Source organism: Oncorhynchus tshawytscha, linkage group LG02, assembly GCF_018296145.1.
Source record: "Oncorhynchus tshawytscha isolate Ot180627B linkage group LG02, Otsh_v2.0, whole genome shotgun sequence".
Taxonomy (NCBI): domain Eukaryota; kingdom Metazoa; phylum Chordata; class Actinopteri; order Salmoniformes; family Salmonidae; genus Oncorhynchus; species Oncorhynchus tshawytscha.
Genome location: NC_056430.1, coordinates 1,978,620 through 2,001,716, shown reverse-complemented (window position 1 = coordinate 2,001,716; position 23,097 = coordinate 1,978,620). Strand labels below are relative to the sequence as shown.

The following is a 23,097-nucleotide window of genomic DNA, read 5'->3' as shown; positions in this document are numbered from 1 at the left end:
TTAATTGACTACAGCTCAGCATTCAACACCATAGTTCCACCAAACCTCATCACTAAGCTAAGGACCCTGGGACTAAACACCTCAGTCTGCAAATGGAGGGCCGAACAGGCCCCTATTAACATCGACTGGGCTGAAGTGGAGCGGGGCGTGGAGCGGGTCGAGAGTTTCAAGTTCCTTGGTGTCCACATCACCAACGAACTATCATTGTCCAATCATACCAAGACAGCTGTGAAGAGGGCACAAAACCTATTCCCCCTCAGGAGACTGAAAAGATTTGGCATAGGTCCCCAGATCCTCAAAGTTCTTCAGCTGCACCATCGAGAGCATCCTGACCGCTTGCATCACTGCCTGGTATTGCAACTGCTCGGGCGCCAACCGCAAGGCACTGCAGAGGGTAGTGCATACGGCCCAGTGGGGCCAAGCTTCATGACATCCGGGACAACTATAACAGGCGGTGTCGGAGGAAGGCCCAAAAAATTGTCGGAGACTCTAGTCACCCAAGTCATACACTGTTTCTCTGCCACCGCACGGCAAGCGGTACCGGAGCACCAAGTCTAGGACCAAAAGGCTCCTTAACAGCTTATACCCCCAAGCCATAAGACTGTTGAACAATTACTTAAATGGCCACCTAGACTATTTACATATATTACTGACCCACCTCCCCTCCCCCCCGTTTGTTTTTACACTGCTGCTACTCACTGTTTATAATGAATGGATAGAGAACCAGAGCTGTTTTGCTATTCGCTGTTATTATCTATTATCTATGCATAGTCACTACAAATTACCTCAACTAACCTGTACCCCCGCACATTGACTCTGTACCGGAACCCCCTGTATATACAGTTGAAGTTGGAAGTTTACATACACCTTAGCCAAATACCGACATTTAATCCTAGTAAAAGTTTTGTCTTCGGTCAGTTAGGATCACCACTTTATTTTAAGAATGTGAAATGTCAGTATAATAGTAGAGTGATTTATTTATTTCATCACATTCCCAGTGGGTCAGAAGTTTACATACACTCAATTAGTATTTGGTAGCATTGCCTTTAAATTGTTTAACTTGGGTCAAACGTTTCGGGTAGCCTTTCAAAAGCTTCCCACAATAAGTTGGGTGAATTGTGGCCCATTCCTCCTGACAGAGCTGGTGTAACTGAGTCAGGTTTGTAGGCCTCCTTGCTCGCACACACTTTTTCAGTTCTGCCCACAATTGTCTACCGGATTGAGGTCAGGGCTTTCTGATGCAGTGGCTTGTGAGGCCGGTTGGACGTACTGCCAAATTCTCTAAAACGACAATTGAGGCGGCTTATGGTAGAGAAATGAACATTCAATGATCTGGTGGACATTCCTGCAGTCAGCATGCCAATTGCATGTTCCCTAAATTTGAGACATCTGTGGCATTGTGTTCTGTGACAATTGAGTGGTCTTTTACTGTTCGCAGCACAGGTTCACCTGTGTAATGATCATGCTGTTTAATCACTGGAATTTTTTTTGCAAAGGAGAAATGCTCACTAACAGGGATGTAAAGAAATGCACAGAATGTGAGAGAAATTCCCTTTTTGTGCATTTGGACCATTTCTGGGATCTTTTTATTTCAGCTCATGAAACAACACTTTACGTGTTGCGTTTTCTATTTTAGTTCAGTGTTGAATAGCCATTCAGACACAGACTGTTATGTTAAACGTTGAATTATTGTTGTATGTTATAGAGGTCAACCGATTTGGTTTTTCGATACCGATTATTGGAGGACCAAAAAAAGCAGAACCCATTAATCGGCTGATAATTTTAAAAAATTTGTAATAATGATAATTACAACAATACTAAATTAACTCTTATTTCAACGTAATATAATACATCAATACACATCTATTTAGCCTCAAATAAATAAGGAAACATGTTCAATTTTATTTAAATAAGGCAAAAACAAAGTGTTGCTCAGAACATGAGAACATATGAAAGCTGGTGGTTCCTTTTAACACGAGTCTTCAATATTCCCAGTTAAGAAGTTTTAGGTTGTAGTTATTAGAGGAATTATAGGACTATTTCCCTCTATACCATTTGTATTTCATTAACCTTTGACTATTGGATGTTCTTATAGGCACTTTAGTATTTCCAGTGTAACAGCATAGCTTCCGTCCCTCTCCTCGCCCCTACCTGGCGGCTCAAACTGTTGCATATACCCTGACTCTGCATGCAATGAATGCAAGAGAAGTGACACAATTTCACCTGGTCAATACTGCCTGCTAACCTGGATTTCTTTTAGCTAAATATGCAGGTTTAAAAATATATACTTCCGTGTATTGATTTTTAGAAAGTCATTGATGTTTATGGTTAGGAGCAACGACAGTCCTTTTTCTGCGAATGCGCACCGCATTGATTATATGCAATGCAGGACACGCTAGATAAACTAGTAATATCATCAACCATGTGTAGTTAACTAGTGATTATGATTGTTTTTTATAAGATAAGTTTAATGCAAGCTATCAACTTACCGTGGCCTTTTACTGCATTCGCGTAACAGGCAGTCTCCTTGTGGAGTGCAATGAGAGGCAGGTGGTTAGATCGTTGGACTAGTTTACTGTAAGGTTGCAAGATTGAATCCCCGAGCTGACAAGGTAAAAATCTGTCGTTCTGTCCCTGAACAAGGCAGTTAACCCACCGTTCCTAGGCCGTCATTGAAAATAAGAATGTGTTCTTAACTGACTTGCCTAGTTAAATAAAGGTGTAAAAAAAAAAATAGTCCAAATCAGTGTCCAAAAATACCGATTTCCGATTGTTATGAAAACTTGAAATTGCCCCTAATTAATCGGCCATTCCGATTAATCGGTCGACCTCTAGTATGTTATAAACTGTTGAATGAGCTTTATCCTCCTTCTGAACTGAACTCTGATCTCTGTCCTCTCCACAGTGTCATCCAAGCACCTTTACCACTTCCTGTTGATAAGGTAGGCGGATTCGTCTGTCTGTCCGTCCTTCTGTGGTGACAGGTGTGTGTGTGTTTGAGATGTGCATCACACCTTGTCTGCATCAGATGTATGTTTGTTGTTGTTCAAACGCTGAAACCTGAACTACAGACCTCAGTTGAAATCTGCTTTGAAATACTTTTATTTGGGATTCTACGGCTCTGTTGGGCTAAATTGTTGTGAGCGCTACTGTCTGTCCCGGGACCCTGCCAGTTTCCGCATAGGGGGAGAGACGTGAAAGCCTGCCTGACTCACCGGTCTCAAATGGAGGTCGCTATTGAACGTTTCCAGCGCTGCAGGGAGCTGTGTTTACTTTGCTTTGTTCCGGGACAATGTGGGCCGCGCTGACTTTCAATGTAGCAACTACTTTCTTGCACAGGACTATGTGAGCAAAGTGGCTAATCTTAGCAAGCAAGTAGCAATCCTACACAAGCTACTGGGGAACCCACGCCTGCATACCTTTTCTTTTACCCCAGTAGCCGGATGCCGCTCTGGTCTGGTGGAAGTTTCGCCGCCGTGTCGGCTCTCTACATCCAACTGGCTGGCAGGGTTCCATCCCCAAAGGGGGCTCCCCCCTTTGAACGGAGCTGTTCTCCACCCAACCAACCAGTCATGGAGGTACGTCACTCGCTTTGGAGGTCGAAGAAAGCATCCTCTGGCAACGGGGGGCCCTTGATCCAGAGGTTCTGGCGCCTTCTTCCTTATAGGCTTCCCATTCAAGATCGGATCCGGAGGTACCTGCGTCTTCGTCCTCGGTTCTGTCTCCTTCTCCGGTGACTTCTACCTTGGGTTCAGATCCTCTGAGTTCCCAGCCTCACCAGACCGTGAGGCTACCTGACAGACCGGCCCATTCAACATCACCAGCTGTCATCATAGTCAGCTCTATGGTGAGAAACATCTCTGTCCCCAAGGCAATAACACTGTGCTACCCAGGAGCACGAGTACATAACAAGGCTGCTTCCGACTGTTCTACCCCGGTTTCCTGGAGCTGACACTGTGGTATCCCTTGTGATGTCGTTTGACCCCACATGGACTCAGAACATTTTGAAAGGGATTTAAAATAACTGATTTTAGCACTAAAAGACAACAAAAAAAGGCCAATAACTTCAGGTCCAATACCCTCGTTGGGCCGCGGGTGTGAAAGATTCAGCAAACTGCTGGTGTTACACATCTGGCTGAAAGACTACTGTAGCTCTGTAGACTACTGTAGCTCTGTAGACTACTGTAGCTCTGCTGGACTCCCTTTTATAGATAACTTTGACACCTTCTGAAATGCCAGCAACAAATGCTGTCGCCACATCCAAGTATATATCGGACCAAATTATGAAAGACAAGAATTGTACTTTTGAATTCCGTAAAGTCAGTGTGGAAGAGGTGAAAAAATTGTCTATCAACTATGACAAGCCACCGGGGTCTTACAATCTGGATGGAAAATTACTGAGGATAATAGCAGACGATATTGCCACTCCTATTTGCCACATCTTCAATTTAAGCCGACTAGAAAGTGTGTGCCCTCAGGTCTGGAGGGAAATTAGTCATTCCTCTACCCAAGAATAGTAAAGCCCCCTTTACTGGCTCAAGTAGCCGACCAATCAGCCTGTTACCAACCCTTAGTAAACTTCTAGAAAACATTGTTTGACCAGATACAATGCTAATTCACAGTAAACAAATTGACAACAGACATTTTTAGCACGCTTATAGGGAAGGACACTCAACAAGCACAGCACTTAAACAAATGACTGATTGTCTGAGAGAAATTGATGATAAAATGGTTGTGGGGGCTGTCTTGTTACATTTCAGTGCGGCTTTTGACATTGTCGATCATAATCTGCTGTTGGAAGAACGTAAATGTTACGGCTTTACACCCCCTGCTATAATGTGGATATTGAGTTACCTGTCTAACAGAACACAGAGGGTGTTCTTTAATGGAATCTGCTCCAACATAATTCAGGTAGAATCAGGAATTCCCCAGGGCAGCTCTCTAGGCCCCTTTTTCAATTTTTACTAACGACATGCCTCTGACTTTGAGTAAAGCCAGTGTCTATGTATGCGGATGACTCAACACTATACACGTCAGCTACTATAGCAACTAAAATGACTGCAACACTTAAAGAGCTGCAGGTAGTTTCAGAATGGTTGGCAGGGAATAAATTAGTCCTAAATATTTCAAAAACTAAAAGCATTGTATTAGGGAAAAATCATTCACTAAACCCTAAACCTCAACTAAATCTTGTAATAAATAATGTGGAAATTGAGCAAGTTGAGGTGACTAAACTGCTTGGAGTAATCCTGGATTGTAAACTGTCCTTTTCAAAACATATTGATACAACATTAGATAAGGGGAGATATGGGGAGAAGTCTGTCCTTAATAAAGCCCTACTCTGCCTTAACAGCACTATCAACAAGGCAGGTCCTGCAGGCCTAGTTTTATTCTCACATCTGGACTACTGTTCAGTCATGTGGTCAGGTGCTACAAAGAGGGACTTTTGCAATTGGCTCAGATCAGGGCAGCACGGCTGGTCCTTGGATGTACACATATAGCTAATGTTAATCATATGCATGTCCATCTCTCCTGGCTCAGAGTGAAGGAGAGATTGACTTCATCACTACTTGTATTTGTGAGAGGTATTGAAATGTTGAAAGCACAGAGCTGTCTGTTTAAACAACTATCACACAGCTCAGACACCCATGCATACCCCACAAGACATGCCACCAGAGGTCTCTTCACAGTCCCCAAGTCCAGAACAGACTATGGGAGGCGCACAGTACTACATAGAACCATAACTACATGGAACGCTGTTCCACATCAAGTTACTCATGCAAACAGTAAAAGCAGATTATTATTATTTTTAAAAACAACCTTATGGAACTGCAGGGACAGTGAAGTAACACATAGGCACAGACGCATTCATACGCACACGATAACATAGTTACTATACACACACGTACACATGGATTTTTTGTTGTAGATATGTGATAGTGGCCTATGGGCCTGAGGACACACACTCGGTGTGTTGTGAAATCTGTTCTGAATATATTGTATTGTTTTTAAAATTGTTTAACTGCCTTCATTTTGCCGGAACCCAAGAAGAGTAGCTGCTGCCTTGACAAGAACTAATGGGGATCCGTAATAAACCCCAGGAAGAGTAGATGCTGCCTTGACAGGAACTAATGGGGATCCATAATAAACCCCAGGAAGAGTAGCTGCTGCTTAGGCAGGAACTAATGGGGATCCATAATAAACCCCAGGAAGAGTAGCTGCTGCTTTGGCAGGAACTAATGGGGATCCATAATAAACCCCAGGAAGAGTAGCTGCTGCTTTGGCAGGAACTAATGGGGATCCATAATAAACCCCAGGAAGAGTAGATGCTGCCTTGACAGGAACTAATGGGGATCCATAATAAACCCCAGGTAGAGTAGCTGCTGCCTTGACAGGAACTAATGGGGATCCATAATAAACCCCAGGAAGAGTAGCTGCTGCTTAGGCAGGAACTAATGGGGATCCATAATAAACCCCAGGAAGAGTAGCTGCTGCTTTGGCAGGAACTAATGGGGATCCATAATAAACCCCAGGAAGAGTAGATGCTGCCTTGACAGGAACTAATGGGGATCCATAATAAACCCCAGGTAGAGTAGCTGCTGCCTTGACAGGAACTAATGGGGATCCATAATAAACCCCAGGAAGAGTAGCTGCTGCTTAGGCAGGAACTAATGGGGATCCATAATAAACCCCAGGAAGAGTAGCTGCTGCTTTGGCAGGAACTAATGGGGATCCATAATAAACCCCAGGAAGAGTAGCTGCTGCTTAGGCAGGAACTAATGGGGATCCATAATAAACCCCAGGAAGAGTAGCTGCTGCTTTGGCAGGAACTAATGGGGATCCATAATAAACCCCAGGAAGAGAAGCTGCTGCCTTGACAGGAACTAATGGGGATCCATAATAAACCCCAGGAAGAGTAGCTGCTGCCTTGGCAGGAACTAATGGGGATCCATAATAAACCCCAGGAAGAGTAGCTGCTGCCTTGGCAGGAACTAATGGGGATCCTTAATAAACCCCAGGAAGAGTAGCTGCTGCCTTGACAGGAACTAATGGGGATCCATAATAAACCCCAGGAAGAGTAGCTGCTGCCTTGACAGGAACTAATGGGGATCCATAATAAACCCCAGAAGGAGTAGCTGCTGCCTTGACAGGAACTAATGGGGATCCATAATAAACCCCAGGAAGAGTAGCTGCTGCCTTGGCAGGAACTAATGGGGATCCTTAATAAACCCCAGGAAGAGTAGCTGCTGCCTTGACAGGAACTAATGGGGATCCATAATAAATCCCAGAAGGAGTAGCTGCTGCCTTGACAGGAACTAATGGGGATCCATAACAAAGTCTCCATTCTCTTGTCATTGTGTGAACAAGCACCACATGACTGCGGACTACCGTTAAGTTTCTTAATGAAACATTTGACAGGTGAAGTGTAGAACGCAATCTAATCTCCTAACGTGTTGCACAACATTCTAAGAAATTGTTTGACACTATTGAAAAACCATCCTGTGGCTATTTCCAAATACCCCCGGCATACTGCCCTGTTCTACACATACACGGCATACTGCCCTGTTCTATACATACACGGTATACTGCCCTGTTCTACACATACACGGTATACTGCCCTGTTCTACACATACACGGTATACTGCCCTGCTCTACACATACATGGTATACTGCCCTGTTCTACACATACACGGTATACTGCCCTGCTCTACACATACATGGTATACTGCCCTGTTCTACACATACACGGTATACTGCCCTGTTCTACACATACATGGTATACTGCCCTGTTCTACACATACATGGTATACTGCCCTGTTCTATACATACACGGTATACTGCCCTGTTCTATACATACACGATATACTGCCCTGTTCTACACATACATGGTATACTGCCCTGTTCTATACATACACGGTATACTGCCCTGTTCTATACATACACGATATACTGCCCTGTTCTATACATACACGGCATACTGCCCTGCTCTATACATACATCAAAGCACATATACGCTGGAACAGTGACATCCAGCTAGTCAGGAAAATTCTCAGTGCCCTACCTATTTATCATAATAAATCCAATTTCACTTGGTATTATTTCACTCTGAGTAGGTTGTGAGCATGTCGTGAACTCGCTGCCCTTTCCAGTTGATGAGCCTAGGTATTAGGGTGCCTGATAAGGTGTGTGTGTGTGTATGTGTGTGTGTGTGTGTGTGTGTGTGTGTGTGTGTGTGTGTGTGTGTGCGTGCATAGACCCAGTGTTCCTGTCTAACCTGATGTCCTGGCGTGTGTGTGTGTGTCTCTTCACCTGCAGGTTGCGGCCAACACCCCCATTATGTACTCTCAGGAACTCTTCCAGCTCTCCCAGTATCTGCAGGTATGTAAGGAACAGCAGTGACACCTACTGGCCAACACACTGCTACTGCATGGCACTGTGCTATTTATGTCTACTTAACTTTTTGAAGATTTGAACTGTTTACTCTTGCGATCAGCGCTGTCTTATGCTGACTGACCCTGCGTATTATTATGTTGACTGGGACCCTACGTATTATTATGCTGACGGGGACCCTACGTATTATTATGCTGACTGGGACCCTACGTATTATTATGCTGACTGGGACCCTACGTATTATTATGTTGACTGGGACCTTACGTATTATTATGCTGACTGGGACCCTACGTATTATTATGTTGACTGGGACCCTACGTATTATTATGCTGACTGGGACCCTACGTATTATTATGCTGACTGGGACCCTACGTATTATTATGCTGACTGGGACCCTACGTATTATTATGTTGACTGGGACCCTACGTATTATTATGCTGACTGGGACCCTACGTATTATTATGCTGACTGGGACCCTACGTATTATTATGCTGACTGGGACCCTACATATTATTATGCTGACTGGGACCCTACGATGCTGACTGGGACCCTACGTATTATTATGCCGACTGGGACCCTACGTATTATTATGCTGACTGGGACCCTACGTATTATTATGCTGACTGACCCTACGTATTATTATGATGACTGGGACCCTACGTATTATTATGTTGACTGGGACCCTACGTATTATTATGCTGACTGGGACCCTACGTATTATTATGCTGACTGACCCTACGTATTATTATGTTGACTGGGACCCTACGTATTATTATGTTGACTGGGACCCTACGTATTATTATGCTGACTGGGACCCTACGTATTATTATGCTGACTGACCCTACGTATCATTATGCTGACTGGGACCCTACGTATTATTATGCTGACTGGGACCCTACGTATTATTATGCTGACTGGGACCCTACTATACTGACTGAGACCCTACGTATTATTATGCTGACTGACCCTACGTATTATTATGCTGACTGGGACCCTACGTATTATTATGCTGACTGGGACCCTACGTATTATTATGCCGACTGGAACCCTACGTATTATTATGCCGACTGGGACCCTACGTATTATTATGCTGACTGGGACCCTACGATGCTGACTGGGACCCTACGTATTATTATGCTGACTGGGACCCTACGATACTGACTGGGACCCTATGTATTATTATGCTGCCTGACCCTATTGTATTATTATGCTGACTGGGACCCTACGATGCTGACTGGGACCCTACGTATCATTATGCTGACAGGGACCCTATGTATTATTATGCTGACGGGGACCCTACGTATTATTATGCTGACTGGGACCCTACGTATTATTATGCTGACTGGAACCCTACTTATTATTATGCTGACTGGGACCCTACGTATTATTATGCTGACTGGGACCCTACGTATTATTATGCTGACTGACCCTACGTATTATTATGCTGACTTGGACCCTACGATGCTGACTTGGACCCTACGATGCTGACTTGGACCCTACGATGCTGACTGGGACCCTATGTATTATGCTGACTGGGACCCTATGTATTATTATGCTGACTGGGACCCTACGTATTATTATGCTGACTGGGACCCTACGATGCTGACTGGGACCCTACGTATTATTATGCTGACTGACTGAGATGGTTTTAGTCGAACAGTGTAAATGTCTGAAGAATAAAATGATGTAACACAAGACACCTACCTGTCTGATTCACACCTGTCTGAGTGGACTAATCCATTGCGTAGGTCACAGGGATTGCTCACCAGTAGGACATTTTACCGTTTACCATTTATAATTTACAATGTTTGTTTGGTTACAGTGATTTCTGTTAATGCGTTCAATGTATGTGTTACTATAGTCTTACCGTTGTCATCGTAGGAGTGGACACGTTGTTTGCAGAGCGCACCACCTAGGCTACACTTGTGAGGAAAAAGTTTTGGATTATTTCATTCCATTTAGGAGTTGTCAATTTATTCATTGTCTTGTTTTTTGAGCGCTCATGTCAAATCTTGAGTAAGGACATGCTCCTGATCATGCATAGAGCCTGGCTTCCTGTCCTGATTATGCGTAGAGCCAGGTTACCTGTCCTGATTATGCGTAGAGTCTGGCTACCTGTCCTGATTATGCGTAGATCCTGGCTACCTGGCTTGATTATGCGTAGAGCTAGGTTACCTGTCCTGATCATGCGTAGAGCCTGGCTACCTGGCCTGATTATGCGTAGAGCCTGGTCACCTGGCCTGATTATGCGTAGAGCCTGGCCACCTGGCCTGATTATGCGTAGAGCCTGGCCACCTGGCCTGATTATGCGTAGAGCCTGGCTACCTGGCCTGATTATGCGTAGAGCTAGGGTACCTGGCCTGATTATGTGTAGAGCTAGGCCTAGTATCAGATCCCCAAATGGGCACATTTGTATTTTTCTCATTGTTCTTCACTCACCATCACTGTGGCGCTTCTCAAAGTAATTTTATCTTTGCTTCAAACAGCAAGTAAACAAAGTGTTTTTTATTTTTTACATCCATTGAGAATGACAATAGTTCCTCAATGTGGGAGGGAGAGAGAGGATCGGGGCAGACAGTCAGAAACGTGCTCATAGACTATATCTTGGTCATCTGTATCTCGCAATGTCTGGTCTAGCAATGCCTCGTAAATTCACTAAAAGTATATATTAAGCTATCAATGTGTATGTGGCTAAGCTATGTTTCATAGTGCTAGTGAATTGATGTTGATCACCAAATGGATCCGTTTAAAATTAGGCCTAAATGTGCAATAAAAAGTATGGTGTCTATAGCTGATTTAATGAGATATGTAATCTGGTGTTGATGTCATAAAACAGGCCTTCCTGATTTACTCCTTATCCCTTATCCAGCCCCTGATTACTCCTTATCCCCTATCCAGCCCCTGATTACTCCTTATCCCTGATCCAGCCCCTGATTACTCCTTATCCCTTATCCAGCCCCTGATTACTCCTTATCCCTTATCCAGCCCCTGATTACTCCTTATCCCTTATCCAGCCCCTGATTACTCCTTATCCCTTATCCAGCCCCTGATTACTCCTTATCTCGTATCCAGCCCCTGATTACTCCTTATCCCTTATCTTGTATCCAGCCCCTGATTACTCCTTATCTCTTATCCAGCCCCTGATTACTCCTTATCTCTTATCCAGCCCCTGATTACTCCTTATCCCTTATCCAGCCCCTGATTACTCCTTATCTCGTATCCAGCCCCTGATTACTCCTTATCCCTTATCCAGCCCCTGATTACTCCTTATCTCGTATCCAGCCCCTGATTTCTCCTTATCTAGCCCCTGATTACTCCTTATCTCTTATTCAACCCCCGATTACTCCTTATCCCTTATCCAGCCACTGATTACTCCTTACCCCTTATCCAGCCGCTGATTACTCATTATCCCTTATCCAGCCCCGGATTACTCCGTATCCCTTATCCAGCCCCTGATTACTCCTTATCCCTTATCCAGCCCCTGATTACTCCTTATCTCGTATCCAGCCCCTGATTACTCCTTATCCCTTATCTCTTATCCAGCCCCTGATTACTCCTTATCTCTTATCCAGCCCCTGATTAGTCCTTATCTCTTATCCAGCCCCGATTACTCCTTATTCAGCCCCGATTACTCCTTATCCCTTATTCAGCCCCGATTACTCCTTATCCCTTATCCAGCCCCGATTACTCCTTATCCCTTATCCAGCCCCGATTAGTCCTTATCCCTTATCCAGCCCCGATTACTCCTTATCCCTTATCCAGCCCCTGATTACTCCTTATCCCTTATCCAGCCCCCAATTACTCCTTATCCCTTATCCAGCCCCCGATTACTCCTTATCCCTTATCCAGCCCCTGATTAGTCCTTATCCCTTATCCAGCCCCGATTACTCCTTATCCCTTATCCAGCCCCTGATTACTCCTTATCCCTTATCCAGCCCCGATTACTCCTTATCTCTTATCCAGCCCCCGATTACTCCTTATCCCTTATCCAGCCCCGATTACTCCTTATCTCTTATCCAGCCCCGATTACTCCTTATCTCTTATCCAGCCCCCAATTACTCCTTATCCCTTATCCAGCCACTGATTACTCCTTATCCCTTATCCAGCCCCCGATTACTCCTTATCCCTTATCCAGCCCCCGATTACTCCTTATCCCTTATCCAGCCACTGATTACTCCTTATCCCTTATCCAGCTGCTGATTACTCATTATCCCTTATCCAGCCCCTGATTACTCCTTATCCAGCCCCGGATTACTCCTTATCCCTTATCCAGCCCCTGATTACTCCTTATCTCGTATCCAGCCCCTGATTACTCCTTATCCCTTATCTCTCATCCAGCCCCTGATTGCTCCTTATCTCTTATCCAGCCCCTGATTACTCCTTATCTCTTATCCAGCCCCTGATTATTCCTTATCTCTTATCCAGCCCCAGGGAAACTCTGATACCATGTTGCAAGTTTGCTAGCCAGAGCTTCAGGCCCAAAGTTAATAGTTGACACAATGTTTCACGTTCCTTGCAGACAGGCCATGCATAGCCAATTTGATTTATGGGATATTTATTTTTATCTGGATATTTTCTACCTGCAGGCTGCAATGTTTTTATTTTATTTATTGGCTTTATGTAGGCTATTTTTTACAATAGTAGTTACTTTTTAGATTTATCATTTTAATTTAGATTTGAATACAATTTTGATTAACTACACGACAATGATTTTGACATATGATAAATATGATATATTATAAATTAAATTAAACTGTTCCAAGAAATTTGTGCGTATGAAAATGATAACTGGCAGGAACAATCAGTAGAAATGGTAGGATAAAATGGAAAAGGCTGCCGACAGCTGGTGTTGCCTATTACCTGCCCCTTCAGGAGCGTAACTGCAGAATCTGTGAAAGCCGGGAGGAGGATGTGGAGGAGGGGGTCCGGAACAGGTTTTGTCCTTCTGGTTAGGTATTTTGATCTCTGGCTCCCTCTTTAGTAATGCGTCTTCATTTTTAATCACAGTGCTTAAAGCATCAGGCAAGCTCATTAGATGGATGACTGATGATGGATACAGCGTGATTCCTGTGTGTGTGTGTGTACAGTTGAAGTCGGAAGTTTACATTTAGGTTGGAGACATTAAAACTCGTTTTTCAGCGACTCCACAAATTTCTTGTTAACAAATGACACAAGTCATTTTTCCAGCAATTGTTTACAGACAGATTATTTCACTTATAATTCACTGTATCACAATTCCAGTGGGTCAGAAGTTTACATACACTAAGTTGACTGTGCCTTTAAACAGCTTGGAAAATTCCAGAAAATGATGTCATGGCTTTAGAAGCTTCTGATAGGCTAATTGACATCATTTGAGTCAATTGGAGGTGTACCTGTGGATGTATTTCAAGGCCTACCTTCAAACTCAGTGCATCTTTGCCTGACATCATGGGAAATCAAAAGAAATCAGCCAAGACCTCAGAAAAAAAATTGTAGACCTCCACAAGTCTGGTTCATCCTTGGGAGGAATTTCCAAATGCCTGAAGGTACCACATTCAACTGTACAAACAACAGTACGCAAGTATAAACACCATGGGACCACGCAGCCGTCTTACTGCTCAGGAAGGGGACGCTTTCTGTCTCCTAGAGATGAACGTACTTTGGTGTGAAAAGTGCAAATCAATCCCAGAACAACAGCAAAGGACCTTGTGAAGATGCTGGAGGAAACAGGTACAAAAGTATCTATATCCACAGGAAAACGAGTACTATATGAACATAACCTGAAAGGCCGCTCAGCAAGGAAGAAGCCACTGCATCACAAAGCCCTGATCTCAGTGTATTGTGGGAAGCTCGTGGAAGGCTACCCGAAATGTTTGACCCAAGTTAAACAATTTAAAGGCAATGCTACCAACTACTAATTGAGTGTATGTAAACTCGAACACATACTTGAGTGTATGTAAACTTCTGACCCACTGGGAATGTGATGAAAGAAATAAGAGCTGAAATAAATCATTATATATACTATTATTCTGACATTTCACGTTCTTAAAATAAAGTGGTGATCCTAACTGACCTAAGACAGGGAATATTTACTAGGATTAAATGTCAGGAATTGTGAAACTGAGTTTAAATGTATTTGGTTAAGGTGTAGGTAAACTTCCGATTAACTATGTATGTGCCATGTTATGTTTCCTCATGGTTATGCCTTATTCACTGTATATTTATGTATGTGCATTTCACCATTAGTGTACACACCTGTTTACAAAGCGTATGACATAACGATTTGATTTCAAATCACATTGTATTGGTCACATAATTAGCAGATGTTACTCCAGGTGTAGCTAAATGCTTGTGTTCCTAACTCCGACTGCAGTTATATCTAACATCTCACAACAATACACACACCTAAAACTAAAATAAATTGAATTATGTAAAATATAAATATTAGGATGAGCAATGTTGGAGTGGCATTGACTAAATACAGTAGAATAGAATACAGTATATACATATGAGATGAGTAAAGCAGAATGTAAACATTATTCAACTGACTAGTTAGTAAATACAGTAGAATAGAATACAGTATATACATATGAGATGAGTAAAGCAGGATGTAAACATTATTCAACTGACTAGTTAGTAAATACAGTAGAATAGAATACAGTATATACATATGAGATGAGTAAAGCAGGATGTAAACATTATTCAACTGACTAGTTAGTAAATACAGTAGAATAGAATACAGTATATACATATGAGATGAGTAAAGCAGGATGTAAACATGATTAAAGTTACCAGTGTTCCATTATTAAAGTGACCAGTGATTCCATGTCTATGTATATGGGGCAGCAGCCTCTATGGTTCAGGGTTGAGTAACTGTGTGGGTAGCCGGCTAGTGATGCCTATTTAACAGTCTGATAGCCTTGACATAGAAGCTGTTTTTCAGTCTCTCGGTTCCAGCTTTGAGACACCTGTACTGACCTCGCCTTCTGGATGATACCGGGGTGAACAGGCAGTGGCTCGGGTGGTTGATGTCCTTGATGATCTTTATGGCCTTCCTGTGACATCAGGTGCTGTCGGTGTCCTGGAGGGCTGGAAGTTTGCCCCTGGTGATGCTTGTGCAGACCGCACTACCTTCTGGAGAGCCCTGCGGTTGTGGGTGGTGCAGTTGCCGTACCAGGCGGCGATACAGCCCAGGATGCTCTCAGCACAGGATGCTCTCAATTGTGCATCTATAAAAGTTTCTGAGGGTTTTAGGTGACAAGCCATACTTCTTCAGCCTCCTGAGGTTGAATAGGTGCTGTTGTGCCTTCTTCACCACGCTGTCTGTGTGGGTGGAACATTTCAGTTTTTCAGTGATGCGTATGCTGAGGAACTTGAATCTTTCCACCTTCTCCACTGCTGTCCCGTCGATGTGGATAGGGGGCGTGCTCCCTCTGCTCTTCCCTGAAGTTCACTATCAGCTCCTTCATTTCGTTGACGTTGAGAGAGTGAGAAGTTATTTTCCTGGCCCCACTCTGCCAGGGTCCTGACCTCCTCCCAGTAGGCTGTCTCTTCATTGTTGGTAATCAGGCCTACTACTGTTGTCGTCTACAAATTTGATTGAGTTGGAGGTGTGCATGGCCACGCAGTCATGGGTGAACAGGGAGTACAAGAGGGGGCTGAGCACGCATCCCTGTGTTGAGGATCAGCAAAGTGGAGGTGCTGTTTTCTACCTTCACCACCCGGGGGTGGCCTGTCAGGAAGTCCAGGACCCAGTTGTACCAGGCGGGTTGCAGACCCAGTGCCCTGAGTGTAAAAATGAGCTTGGAGGGTACTATGGTGTTGAAGGCTGAGCTATAGTCAATGAACAGTGTTTTGATGTAGGTATTCCTCTTGTACAGATGGGATAGAGCAGTGTGCAGTGGGATGGCGATTGCATCGTCTGTGGACTTATTGGGGTGGTATGCAATTTGAAGTGGGTCTAGGGTGTCAGATAAGGTGAAGGTGATATGATCCTTGACTAGCCTCTCAAAGAACTTCATGATGACAGAAGTGAGTGCTACGGGGCGTTAGTAATTTAGTTCAGTTACCTTTGCTTTCTTCGGTACAGGAACAGTGGTGGCCATCTTGAAGCAAGTGGGGACAGCAGACTGGGATAGGGAGCGATTGAATATGTCTGTAAACACTCCAGCCAGCTGGTCTGCGCATGCTCTGATGTCGCTGCTAGGGATGCCGTCTTGGCCTGCAGCCCTGCGAGGGTTAACACTCTTAAATGTCTTACTCACTTCGGCCATGGAGAACGAGATCCCACAGTCCTCGGGAGTGGACCGCGTCAGTGGCACTGTGTTATCCTCAAAGCGGGTGAAGGTGTTTAGTTTGTCCTGGTTTTCCTTTTATAATCCGTGACTGTCTGGAGTCCCTGCCACATTTGTCTTGTATCTGAGCCATTGAATTGCGACTCCACTTTGTCTCTGTACTGACATTTTTCCTGTTTGATTGCCTTAACGAAGGGAATAACCACACTGTTTGTATTCAACCATATTACCAGTCACCTTGCCACGGTTAAATGCGATGGTTCTCGCTTTGTTTTGCATGAATGTTGCCATCTATCCACAGTTTCTGGTTTGGGTAGGTTTTAATAGTTTCTTTACCTCGCCTCCCTCTCGCCCCGCTCTCCCCTCGGCCCGTCCCCTCGGCCCGTCCCCTCTCTCTCTCTTCCCCTCTCTCTCTCTCTTCCCCGCTCCCCCAACTTCTTTCCCTCGCCCTCCATCTTGCCCCGCTCCCTCCCTCTCGCCCCGCTCTCCCCTCGGCCCATCCCCTCGGCCCGTCCCGTCTCTTTCTTCCCCTCTCTCTCTCTTCCCCGCTCCCCCAACCTCTTTCCCTCGCCCCTCCCTCTTGCTCTCCTTCTCTCTCCCTCTCCTTTCCCTTCTCTCCCGCTCTTCTCCCCCATTGCACTTTTCTCTCCCCCTCCTTCCCACTCCCCTCCTTCCCCCTCCTCTCTCCCTCCTTCCCTCTCCTCTCTCACCCTTTCTCTCCACTCGCTCTCCCCTCTTTCCCTTTCTCTCCCGGTCTCCTTCTCTCCTTTCTCTCTTCTCCCCCTCGTTCTCTCTGCTCTCTCACCCTTCCTCTCCTATCACTCTCCCTTCCTCTCCCCTCTCTCCCCCCGGCAGGAGGCCCTACACAGGGAGCAGATGTTGGAACAGAAGTTGGCAACGTTGCAGTGCCTACTGGCCACCACACAGGAGGCTTCAGAGAGCAGCTGGCAGGTACAGATACACAGTGTTTTGGAATTTTATTGACAGATATAGGTTAAAATGGTGAGATGAATGAACTAATAGATTAGAGGGGTGCAACACAGGAAGTTGGCGGAATAGGACGTAACCACTGACTCCAGTGCCAATATGTGGTCCTGAGTGTGTGTTGTATCCAGCCCTGTGTTGTATCCAGCCCTGTGTTGTATCCAGCCCTGTGTTGTAACCAGCCCTGTGTTGTATCCAGCCCTGTGTTGTATCCAGCCCTGTGTTGTAACCAGCCCTTTGTTGTATCCAGCCCTGTGTTGTAACCAGCCCTGTGTTGTATCCAGCCCTGTGTTGTATCCAGCCCTGTGTTGTATCCAGCCCGGTGTTGTAACCAGCCCTGTGTTGTATCCAGCCCTGTGTTGTATCCAGCCCTGTGTTGTATCCAGCCCTGTGTTGTAACCTTTTACTGCTTTGTAAAATGCAGTTGCATTTCCTTACACAGTTGCATTTCCTTACACAGAGGAGAGCATGATTTGCTTGAATTTGTACGTCCCATGTAATGAAAGTGGTAACGATGAGTAGAAATCCTTTGTTTTCTGACACGTCTACATCCTCTTCCTAATTGATTTCTGACGTGGCTAAATGCTCTGTTTTCTGACGTGGCTAAATGCTCTGTTTTCTGACGTGGCTAAATGCTCTGTTTTCTGACGTGGCTAAATCATACATAATGTTGCTGCTACCGTCACTTATGACCGAAAAGAGCGTTGGACATCAGAACTGGGATTACTCACCTCGATATTGGACGAGGAGTTTTTCTTCGATGAGTCGGATGCAAGGTATATACTACGGACACCAGGCCCAGACCCCCGTGATTCGCTGGAAAAGGTTTCGCGGAAAGAGATCAAGATGCCTTGTGAGGATAAGACAACGAGTTCTGCTAGCTAATGTTCAATCGCTAGAAAACAAATGGGATGAACTGAAAGCACGTATATCCTACCAACAGGACATTAACTGTAATATCTTATGTTTCACCGATTCGTTGCTGAACTAAGAACATACAGCTGGCGGGTTATACACTCTATCGACAGGATAGAAAAGCAGCTTCTGGTAAGACACGGGGCGGGGGCCTATGCATTTTTGTAAATATTAGCTTGGACTCTGGAGCAGTGGAAACGCATTCTCTGGAGTGACAAATCACTCTTCACCATCTGGCAGTCCTGACGGATGAAACTGGGTTTGGCGGATGTCAGCAGAACGCTACCTGTCCGAATGCATAGTGCCAACTGTAATGTTTGGTGGAGGAGGAATAATGGTCTATGGATGTTTTTCATGGTTCGGGCTAGGCCCCTTCCAGTTTAGGGAAATCTTAAAGCTACAGCATACAATTACATTCTATATGATTCTGTGCTTCCAACATTGTGGCATCAGTTTGGGGAAGGCCCATTCCTGTTTCAGCATGACAATGCCCCCGTGTACAAAACGAGGTCCATACAGAAATGGTATTGAGATCGATGTGGAAGAACTTGACCTGCACAGAGCCCTGACCTCAACCCCATCGAACACCCTTGGGATGAATTGGAACATCAGTGCCTGACCTCACTAATGCTCTTGTGGCTGAATGGAAGCTAGTCCCCGCAGCAATGTTCCAACATCTAGTGGAAAGCCTTCCCAGAAGAGTGGAGGCTGTTATAGCAGCAATGTTCCAACATCTAGTGGAAAGCCTTCCCAGAAGAGTGGAGGCTGTTATAGCAGCAATGTTCCAACATCTAGTGGAAAGCCTTCCCAGAAGTGTGAAGGCTGTAATAGCAGCAATGTTCCAACATCTAGGGGAAAGCCTTCCCAGAAGAGTGGAGGCTGTTATAGAAGCAAAGGCGGGACCAACTAAATAGTAATGGCCATGATTTTGGAATGAAATGTTCAACGAGCACGTGTCCACATACAGGAAAATCACATCTTTGACTGCACTGGGCCTTAATCTCAAGAGAAGACAGGTTAAAGGTTCAATGTTCTCTTACGTGTTGTTTTGGACAATGTCCAAAACAACACATTGAATTCAATGTTCAGTCATTTTAATTGTAAAGTCATGTATTTCTACACAATACCACAACACATTTTTTCCAAGAGGTAAACTCGATAAAGAATTCAATAATTTTGCCTAATTTTGCCTGGAATCAAGACATTTAGAATGTACCCAAAACAAGCCCCCTTCTCTCTATACTTCTGGTTATGGTATTTATGGTGTTTATGGTTAGGTTATGGTGTACTGACCTTTCTCTCTCTCGCTCTCTTCTAGGCTCTGATAGATGAGGACCGGCTTCTCTCCAGACTAGAGGTGATGGGCAACCAGCTGCAGTCCTACTCTAAAGTAAGAACATTTAAAAATATTTTGTCATGTATTTGGTTAGGAGTTGTTTTGAGGGGACGTCTTTTTCTCTCTCCCTCTCTTTCTCTTCAGAACCAAACAGAGAATGGTATGCGTAACGAGCTGGTAACTCTGCAGGAAGACAAGTACAACTATGAGATTACTGCCAAAGAGTCCCTGAGGAGGGTCCTGCAGGAGAAGATAGAGGTGGCCAGGAAGCTGTCAGAGGTTGAGGTGAGACTGGCCTATCTGTTCAATCCACCTAATTTTCTAACCGTTTTAAAACACGGAAGCCAAACGTGGAAACAATGGATTCAACTTCCTTCATGCTTATGCATTGTTTTAATGAATATAGAAATCCCTGCATTAGTATGTTACTGTTAGCTGATACGCCGTATTGTTACTGTTAGTTGATACGCCGTATTGTTACTGTTAGTTGATACGCCGTATTGTTACTGTTAGTTGATACGCCGTATTGTTACTGTTAGCTGATACGCCGTATTGTTACTGTTAGTTGATACGCCGTATTGTTACTGTTAGCTGATACGCCGTATTGTTACTGTTAGCTGATACGCCGTATTGTTACTGTTAGCTGATACGCCGTATTGTTACTGTTAGTTGATACGCCGTATTGTTACTGTTAGTTGATACGCCGTATTGTTACTGTTAGTTGATACGCCGTATTGTTACTGTTAGTTGATACGCCGTATTGTTACTGTTAGCTGATACGCCGTATTGTTACTGTTAGTTGATACGCCGTATTGTTACTGTTAGCTGATACGCCGTATTGTTACTGTTAGTTGATACGCCGTATTGTTACTGTTAGCTGATACGCCGTATTGTTACTGTTAGTTGATACGCCGTATTGTTACTGTTAGTTGATACGCCGTATTGTTACTGTTAGCTGATACGCCGTATTGTTACTGTTAGTTGATACGCCGTATTGTTACTGTTAGTTGATACGCCGTATTGTTACTGTTAGCTGATACGCCGTATTGTTACTGTTAGTTGATACGCCGTATTGTTACTGTTAGTTGATACGCCGTATTGTTACTGTTAGCTGATACGCCGTATTGTTACTGTTAGCTGATACGCCGTATTGTTACTGTTAGCTGATACGCCGTATTGTTACTGTTAGCTGATACGCCGTATTGTTACTGTTAGCTGATACGCCGTATTGTTACTGTTAGCTGATACGCCGTATTGTTACTGTTAGCTGATACGCCGTATTGTTACTGTTAGTTGATACGCCGTATTGTTACTGTTAGCTGATACGCCGTATTGTTACTGTTAGCTGATACGCCGTATTGTTACTGTTAGCTGATACGCCGTATTGTTACTGTTAGTTGATACGCCGTATTGTTACTGTTAGCTGATACGCCGTATTGTTACTGTTAGTTGATATGCCGTATTGTTACTGTTAGCTGATACGCCGTATTGTTACTGTTAGCTGATACGCCGTATTGTTACTGTTAGCTGATACGCCGTATTGTTACTGTTAGCTGATACGCCGTATTGTTACTGTTAGTTGATACGCCGTATTGTTACTGTTAGTTGATACGCCGTATTGTTACTGTTAGCTGATACGCCGTATTGTTACTGTTAGTTGATACGCCGTATTGTTACTGTTAGTTGATACGCCGTATTGTTACTGTTAGCTGATACGCCGTATTGTTACTGTTAGCTGATACGCCGTATTGTTACTGTTAGCTGATACGCCGTATTGTTACTGTTAGTTGATACGCCGTATTGTTACTGTTAGTTGATACGCCGTATTGTTACTGTTAGTTGATACGCCGTATTGTTACTGTTAGCTGATACGCCGTATTGTTACTGTTAGTTGATACGCCGTATTGTTACTGTTAGCTGATACGCCGTATTGTTACTGTTAGTTGATACGCCGTATTGTTACTGTTAGTTGATACGCCGTATTGTTACTGTTAGTTGATACGCCGTATTGTTACTGTTAGCTGATACGCCGTATTGTTACTGTTAGCTGATACGCCGTATTGTTACTGTTAGCTGATACGCCGTATTGTTACTGTTAGTTGATACGCCGTATTGTTACTGTTAGCTGATACGCCGTATTGTTACTGTTAGTTGATACGCCGTATTGTTACTGTTAGTTGATACGCCGTATTGTTACTGTTAGTTGATACGCCGTATTGTTACTGTTAGTTGATACGCCGTATTGTTACTGTTAGCTGATACGCCGTATTGTTACTGTTAGTTGATACGCCGTATTGTTACTGTTAGCTGATACGCCGTATTGTTACTGTTAGCTGATACGGCGTATTGTTACTGTTAGTTGATACGCCGTATTGTTACTGTTAGCTGATACGCCGTATTGTTACTGTTAGCTGATACGCCGTATTGTATTGTTACTGTTAGTTGATACGCCGTATTGTTACTGTTAGTTGATACGCCGTATTGTTACTGTTAGTTGATACGCCGTATTGTTACTGTTAGTTGATACTGATTGTTACTGTTAGCTGATACGCCGTATTGTTACTGTTAGCTGATACGCCGTATTGTTACTGTTAGCTGATACGCCGTATTGTTACTGTTAGTTGATACGCCGTATTGTTACTGTTAGTTGATACGCCGTATTGTTACTGTTAGCTGATACGCCGTATTGTTACTGTTAGCTGATACGCCGTATTGTTACTGTTAGTTGATACGCCGTATTGTTACTGTTAGTTGATACGCCGTATTGTTACTGTTAGCTGATACGCCGTATTGTTACTGTTAGTTGATACGCCGTATTGTTACTGTTAGTTGATACGCCGTATTGTTACTGTTAGTTGATACGCCGTATTGTTACTGTTAGCTGATACGCCGTATTGTTACTGTTAGTTGATACGCCGTATTGTTACTGTTAGTTGATACGCCGTATTGTTACTGTTAGTTGATACGCCGTATTGTTACTGTTAGCTGATACGCCGTATTGTTACTGTTAGCTGATACGCCGTATTGTTACTGTTAGCTGATACGCCGTATTGTTACTGTTAGTTGATACGCCGTATTGTTACTGTTAGTTGATACGCCGTATTGTTACTGTTAGTTGATACGCCGTATTGTTACTGTTAGTTGATACGCCGTATTGTTACTGTTAGCTGATACGCCGTATTGTTACTGTTAGCTGAT

The 23,097-nt window shown here is 44.0% G+C and overlaps 1 protein-coding gene across 2 annotated transcripts in view; it reads left to right on the top strand.

Moving 5' to 3' along the window:
• Positions 1–23,097, top strand: part of LOC112236526 (sarcolemma associated protein a) — a 132,780-nt gene that overhangs the window by 22,598 nt on the left and 87,085 nt on the right. For both annotated transcript variants that reach the window (XM_042329548.1, XM_042329550.1), the window contains exons 4-8: positions 2,906–2,942; positions 8,317–8,379; positions 17,520–17,615; positions 19,882–19,953; positions 20,044–20,184. In XM_042329548.1, the coding sequence (XP_042185482.1) occupies positions 2,906–2,942; positions 8,317–8,379; positions 17,520–17,615; positions 19,882–19,953; positions 20,044–20,184 (409 nt within the window). The remainder of the gene's footprint in view (positions 1–2,905; positions 2,943–8,316; positions 8,380–17,519; positions 17,616–19,881; positions 19,954–20,043; positions 20,185–23,097) is intronic.